General features: G+C 45.7%; 2 protein-coding genes across 2 annotated transcripts in view; both read right to left on the bottom strand.

Moving 5' to 3' along the window:
- The window catches only part of LOC118411718 (solute carrier organic anion transporter family member 2B1-like), a 5,461-nt gene extending 3,120 nt beyond the window's left edge, over positions 1 to 2,341 (bottom strand). Inside the window, exons 1-4 of the mRNA XM_035814200.1 lie at positions 2,010 to 2,341; positions 1,432 to 1,567; positions 884 to 1,053; positions 208 to 272 (exon numbers count right to left, since the gene is read on the bottom strand). Of these exons, the coding sequence (XP_035670093.1) occupies positions 208 to 272; positions 884 to 1,053; positions 1,432 to 1,567; positions 2,010 to 2,215 (577 nt within the window). The 5' untranslated portion in view covers positions 2,216 to 2,341. The remainder of the gene's footprint in view (positions 1 to 207; positions 273 to 883; positions 1,054 to 1,431; positions 1,568 to 2,009) is intronic.
- A 340-nt stretch (positions 2,342 to 2,681) lies between these two features.
- On the bottom strand, positions 2,682 to 5,886 carry LOC118411717 (solute carrier organic anion transporter family member 1B1-like). Its single transcript, XM_035814199.1, has 4 exons — positions 4,258 to 5,886; positions 3,955 to 4,048; positions 3,423 to 3,558; positions 2,682 to 2,894 (listed from the first exon to the last, which is right to left on the bottom strand). The coding sequence occupies exons 1-4, from the start codon at positions 4,613 to 4,615 to the stop codon at positions 2,682 to 2,684; spliced, it is 801 nt and encodes a 266-aa protein (XP_035670092.1). The 5' UTR covers positions 4,616 to 5,886.
- Between the last annotated feature and the right edge of the window lie 220 nt (positions 5,887 to 6,106).

Below are 6,106 nucleotides of genomic sequence, written 5' to 3'. Positions count from 1 at the left end.
TACTTAGCAGCCGCTAGGGGGCCCATTATCGAACTTGACCTTCGTTTTCCCGACCCCTACCCACCTACCAAATATTATCGGGATCCATCCAAGACTTCTTGAGTTATGCTGTTAACACACAGACAGACAGACAGATACACAGACTCACAAGCCCAAAACATAACCTTAGCCATTCTGGCAAAGGTAATAATGAATGGTCATACGTACTTGCCAGCATTTTGCCTGTCTCTGAAATGGCGACTGTGATGGTCTTGAACTCCTCTTCCGTCAAACTTTATGGGCCAAAAGAGAGTAAATTCATGAGTAATGTCATCAGGCTGTTTGTTGAATAGTAAACAGACTTCAACACGACCTCAGACATTTACCTAGTTTAAGTTAGTGACCGCGTCCTTGCCGTTTGTGACACCACCCAGCGGCAAGGAGCAGTAGTACAGTCCAGATAAAGGTTCTAGTTAGTTGTAACTAAGGAGTAATCTCCAAGCAATGGCATAAGATAGTACCAAACTGGCCAGGAGATAGTCAGCCAAGAGGTGTACATTTGCCCCGGTAGCAAAACACACTCCTAAGCCGGCTTCACTCCTCTGCCAGCTTTTGATACTATCTAATGCTACCGTAGGATCTGCTTGAAGATTAACTTTCCAGCGATCCGGAGTCTGGTAGAGACTAGACTTGTTCTACTTCCCACTGTTAGTGTTCGTTAGCTGGCACTGCAGTGAGAGTGCGGTCCCAAACGTGGCTAAACTTCTACGGTCAAAGCTTCTACGTTTGGAACTGCATTCTTCAAACTGCAGCCGCCAGCCACAAGCATTGCCCTGAAGAAGGTAGCAGGTAAATAACCTTGTCATATATGCATTATCCAAATACAACTGCGATAGGACCATACCTCATGAGAACAACAGCATTTGGGCTCCTTGTGAGGGCTATACCGACCGCTACCAGCACGTAGAAAGCTACGGCTACCGGTAGTTTCCAAGCTGGGCATGCGCTGTCCTCGGAGCACTCTCCCATGGTAGCGGTACCGTTTCCTCCCACACATGTACAGTTATGAAATCCCTATGGACAGGCGTAGCAACGTGAATAGGGTTGTTAATTCTAAACGATTGGGGTACGAATCACTGTTTCATTCTCATTTTGTGTCCTTAAAACTTCCTGTCTCGAGCCTGGGACGGTTAGGGACGTCCTCAACTGCCTAAGGCCAGACTGATAGGTCTGATGCGCTAACCCTAGAATAGACTCTGTGCGTTCTTTAACGTACTCCTGGTGCGGCCCTTTTTAAACACACAACCTCCACTTTTCCGTCTTGCCTTGGTCGGAAATTACAATACTGCTACAGGAAGATGTGCATGGAGTATTAAGCTAACGTGCAGTACATGGCATTGTGGACTGTAAAGTTCCTGTAGAAGCTGTCCTTACCCATGATTATATACTTACGTGCTGGCCAGACTCGGTACATCCAGCATGGCACGGCGACAAGTAGGTTACCTGGGTCTCGCCGCAGACTGGTTGGTACAGGTCACGCGAGCAGTTACAGTTTGAACTGCAGGCGGCATTCAAGTCGTTTCCAACACTGCAATAGAAAAGTCTGTCAATAGTTTCAATCACGTCGGTAGGTAACCGGATAATGCACTTCATCGCTGCACAACCTAAGGGAATACGTGTTTGCTTGCGTGTCCACGTGCTATATATCCAGGCATGTCCCATCACTGTGTCAGGAAGGTTAGAGTTGCGGGAGGGACAGGAAATAGAGTTCAGAGGTGGAAGTCATGGGTCAATGAAAGAGGATACTAACTCAGGGGTAAGCACTAGTAATGTTTTGATTTGTTTTTGTTTCCGTAGTTATATATTTTCCATATTCTAGTGACGTTCACCTGTAGAGTGACAGGAAGTCATCAATGACAATGGACAACATGTAATGTTAATCAAAACCTTATTTGTACAATAAATGAACTACAATAAAACGAGACATTCGAGAAACTCTAAATACTTCACTGAGGTATGTGTTGCCGCACCCGTTTGTGAGTTGTGTATCCGCCCCAGCGAGCGGCGCCGTGTCGGGACAATGAATCAGCATGCCAGCAAAGAGGCCAGAAGTCACGGCACAGACAATCATGCAGAATTTGATGGTTCCGCGGATTGACAGCCGCCTGGTGACGAACCCTCCAGCCACGAATCCTGCTCCTAACAAGGGGATCACCAGACCGGCTGTGAAATACATCAAGACATGGCAGAACAAAACAGAAGATATTAACACCCGACGTTCCACTGTAACACAAAGGAAAGTCGCTATGAGGTCTAATCATGACATTCTCTTGTGTGGATGGTGTTCAGCACCAGGGGCAAGCGTGTTTACCTGTGTGTGTGGAAGGTATTCAGCAGCAGGGACAGGTGTGTTTACCTTTGTGTGGATGGTGTTCAGAACCAGAGACAGGTGTGTTTGCCTGTGTGTGGATGGTATTCAGGAACAGGTGTGTTTGCCTGTGTGGATGGTGTTCAGCACCAGGGACAGGTGTATTTACCTGTGTGTGGATGGTGTTCAGCTCCAGGGACAGGCGTGTTTACCTGTGTTTGGATGGTGTTCAGCACCAGGGACAGGCGTATACATGGTGTACAACACCAAGGGCATATCTATCTTTAAGTTGGTGCACGTGCATATGGCCTCTTCGCAATTCCGGGATCCAGCCTTACATTCCATAAGACCCTTTACCTATGATGTGGGTGGCGTAGTCTAGTTTAGGAAAGACGATCTCCACAAACTTGAAGGAGTAGCTGAGAATGAGCACAGGAAGCAGAGAGTCGATGGCGCCTGCGAGAAGCAGCACGGCCTTGACCGGGTCTGTAACTATGGTCTTCAGGCCTTGTAGAAACGACTGAGACCCCGGCTGCTTCGTTTCTTGCTCTTTAGCATCTAATTTGAAAATTAAGAAATCATATACAGACATCGAGCTTATGACATGTGATAAAGTTGATGCGGATTGATTATAACGTTCGAAGTAACAATCCTTGCACTTGCAGTTTTACATAGTCCACTAGTAAACTACACGATTTGAGAATTTGACGTAAATAGTAACAAAGCTTTCATTTTGATAAAAACATTATGTAGAGTCTCACACTAAGTATACATTAATATACATTAATTGTTCTACATTAGCTATTAATCGGATCGTGGTTCCAACTGCAAGATGCTATACACATTGAGATGACAATGTGGGAAATGTGTCAATGTTGAGGATTTCTGATACCTAACGTCTTGTCCAGGCCGTGCTTAAGCAGGTCAATACGTGTTTTGTTATGTCTCAGGGGCCGCAACTTTACCTACAATATAACTCGCTGCGCATTCACAAATCCAACCACGAACATGCTTATTAATTGATTGAACCCCATTCCTTTAGATTAAGAGAATATCATTCGAATTTCAACCGCACCGATTGAGATTGAAGAACTGTCCGTTTCTCTGGAAGGAGCGCGACCAGAGGCATCAGAATCAGGGCCAGGGCAGATCCAGCCACGTTGGTGAACCACCACGCACCGGTAGTATCGGCACCAGTTGGGGAAATCTCACTGCAGCATCAGCAACAGGAAACCGAACATATTATACCTTCCGTCAAATATGATAACATTTTGTGAATTGTTGTAGTAGCTAACTCATTGTTATAAATTTTTCATTGATTCTGTCAGCAAAAGGCACGCATACAGCAGAGAAGACAGGTATTGAGATAACACATTCCGGGACCTTCTTTAAAGCTGACTTCAATCTTGTTATCAGTGTCCCCGACGTCACTAGCATATGGAAACCAGCATACATCTTGGATGTCGAGCATTTCACACAAACATTTTGCGATAATATATGTGTTTTGAGGCTAAAAGAAGTGCGAGGATTCGCCTGAATCGCAGAAAAATAGCTCATTCCTGACCGCCCTGCCAACAGGAGATAGTGTAACACAGGGTAGGTCTTACCTTCCTGCCCCGAGATCAGCCGGAACCTTCAGGAATTCTGCACTCAAGAAAATCCCGAGCATGGGTCCTACGGCAGTCGCGCTGAAGTAGATCCCTGAATTTAACAGAAAGGAACGTTTTCAGGCCAAGTCAGTCATTGGAAGAACTGATCCCACGCACGCGTTAGGCTAACTGTAAAAGAAAGCCACCTCGAAATAAATGCAGACGAACAATGTATATTGTTTTGATCTCTATGTTTATTTGGATGAAAACAAAGTCTAATAAGAGTTTGAAGATCTCAACTTGAATGATTTAGACACTTACCAAGATATGTTGAAGACTTTTGTGGACCAGCTACATCCCCCAGGTACCCCACTGCCAGGCTGTACAGCGAGATACTGGAAAGCCCCATCAGTGCCCTGCCGGCAGCTTGCAAGAAGAAGGCAGTCCACACCCCGGCTGCGGGTTCGTCCTCACATGTTTGAGAAGCGTTTCCTGGGCTCCAGCACAGCTGTGAACTCTCTGCAGATGACGGTAGTGTAGAGCGACCGTAGGGCACGACGAATTCGGGAAGTATGTACAGCAGGGAGCCGACAATAATGGAGGAGATGCCGATGGCGGAAAAGACTGGACGGCGTCGTCGTCCCAGGCCGGTGAAAGGCATGTAGACAACGACGGTCATAACGACAATGCTGGCGAATAGGGCGCCAACCTGGGTTGTAGTAAAGCCAAACCTGTCGCAGGATAGACAAGAAAATTCGGACTTCAAATGTAAAATTTTCAGACCATCTTGGCTTACACTAACGGCTCGGCTAAATTCGCTTTAGGTCGTCGTACGATTGAGATATCGTTGGATTTACAGAACTAAACATCGACAAGGATCTAAGACAACTTATTTGATAGCAAAACAAGACAGCTGAATTTTTTTACGACGCATGCACGACTGGCCTCAGTTTGCTATGGTACGACGATCATACGACGAATATTTCCGACGTGCAAATGGCATAGTAAACATATTCCAAATTTTTCAACAGCCCAGTTACATCGATTAGTTTACCGGGACTCCCATATATACTATTTATATAGCCAAAGTTGATTAGGAGAGAGTATGCCATGGCCAAGATAAATCAACTAGGATAGCACTCAAGCTAGGTATTCTGCCAGTCTGAGTTGGAACTCAAATCAGCGCATGGTTCACCTTTGCTCCAGGACGGGTCCAACTATGGCAGGTGCACCAGAAGAGAGCATAGTCTGCGACACGAGGGCCCAGAACAGGAGAAACAGCGCCACTGCTGGCTTCGCCAGGAAACGTTTGAAAGATCCCTGATTGTCCTTCGATCCCGCCCACGCCTCTGTAGTCGGAGAACTTGGTGGCTTTCCCGCTTCTTCTTGAACGCTTGTCATCATGAAGGTGGCACTGGTGCGTCTCTGAAAAGGCATGGGGACATCACGGTGAACTTACTCTCCAAGCAGAGGTTAGGCTCAGACTGCTTTTTAACGTTTTTTTAGTCGTTTTTATCGGGCTTTCTATTTTGTCATTTTTCTTGAAGTACGCCAGCCAAACGGTCCACTCGGTAAAACCCCAAGACACTGACGCACGGACGGAGCGCTAACTAGCCCGAGAGAGACAAGCTATTAACTCCGTTCTGTGACTGCACCTCGCTGTCATATGGACTGTTTTGTATAGAAGATGTTTCATATCCAACCATGCTCAGCTTAACGTAGGCTTTTAGGCGTAAACTGCACCAACACAAATGAAGGTTAGAAACCAGGGTGTCATGAGCTGAACACCGTTGGATACAAAGCAAGGGGATTTCTCGAATAGACAAAGACTGTTTTGGCTGAGCATGCACTAATAAAGCTGTGTCTGGCTGTTACCTTGGAAAAATACGATCTTGTCTTACTTGTTTGTATTTCTTTTTTTGAACCGACTGGCTGTCAAGATTATGGTTGTAAAGCTCCAAGGTTTGATGTTTGTCCTACACAATAAAAAGAGCCAGAGATGCTATCGATGTATAAAGCGCCTGATGTTTGTATATCCGCATTGATACGTGTCTCTTTTCTCAGTACTGGGAGAAGTGACCCACACATGAAAAGCTTAATACTTCAAATGAAGACAGTTCAATAGTATGTGTATACTTCTTAGCCATTTGCCTAATTATGTATAGCAATA

The sequence above is a fragment of the Branchiostoma floridae genome, chromosome 3 (assembly GCF_000003815.2).
Source record: "Branchiostoma floridae strain S238N-H82 chromosome 3, Bfl_VNyyK, whole genome shotgun sequence".
NCBI lineage: Eukaryota > Metazoa > Chordata > Leptocardii > Amphioxiformes > Branchiostomatidae > Branchiostoma > Branchiostoma floridae.
The sequence above is the reverse complement of the archived record's forward strand: the minus strand, read 5'-3'. Positions and strand labels throughout refer to the sequence as shown.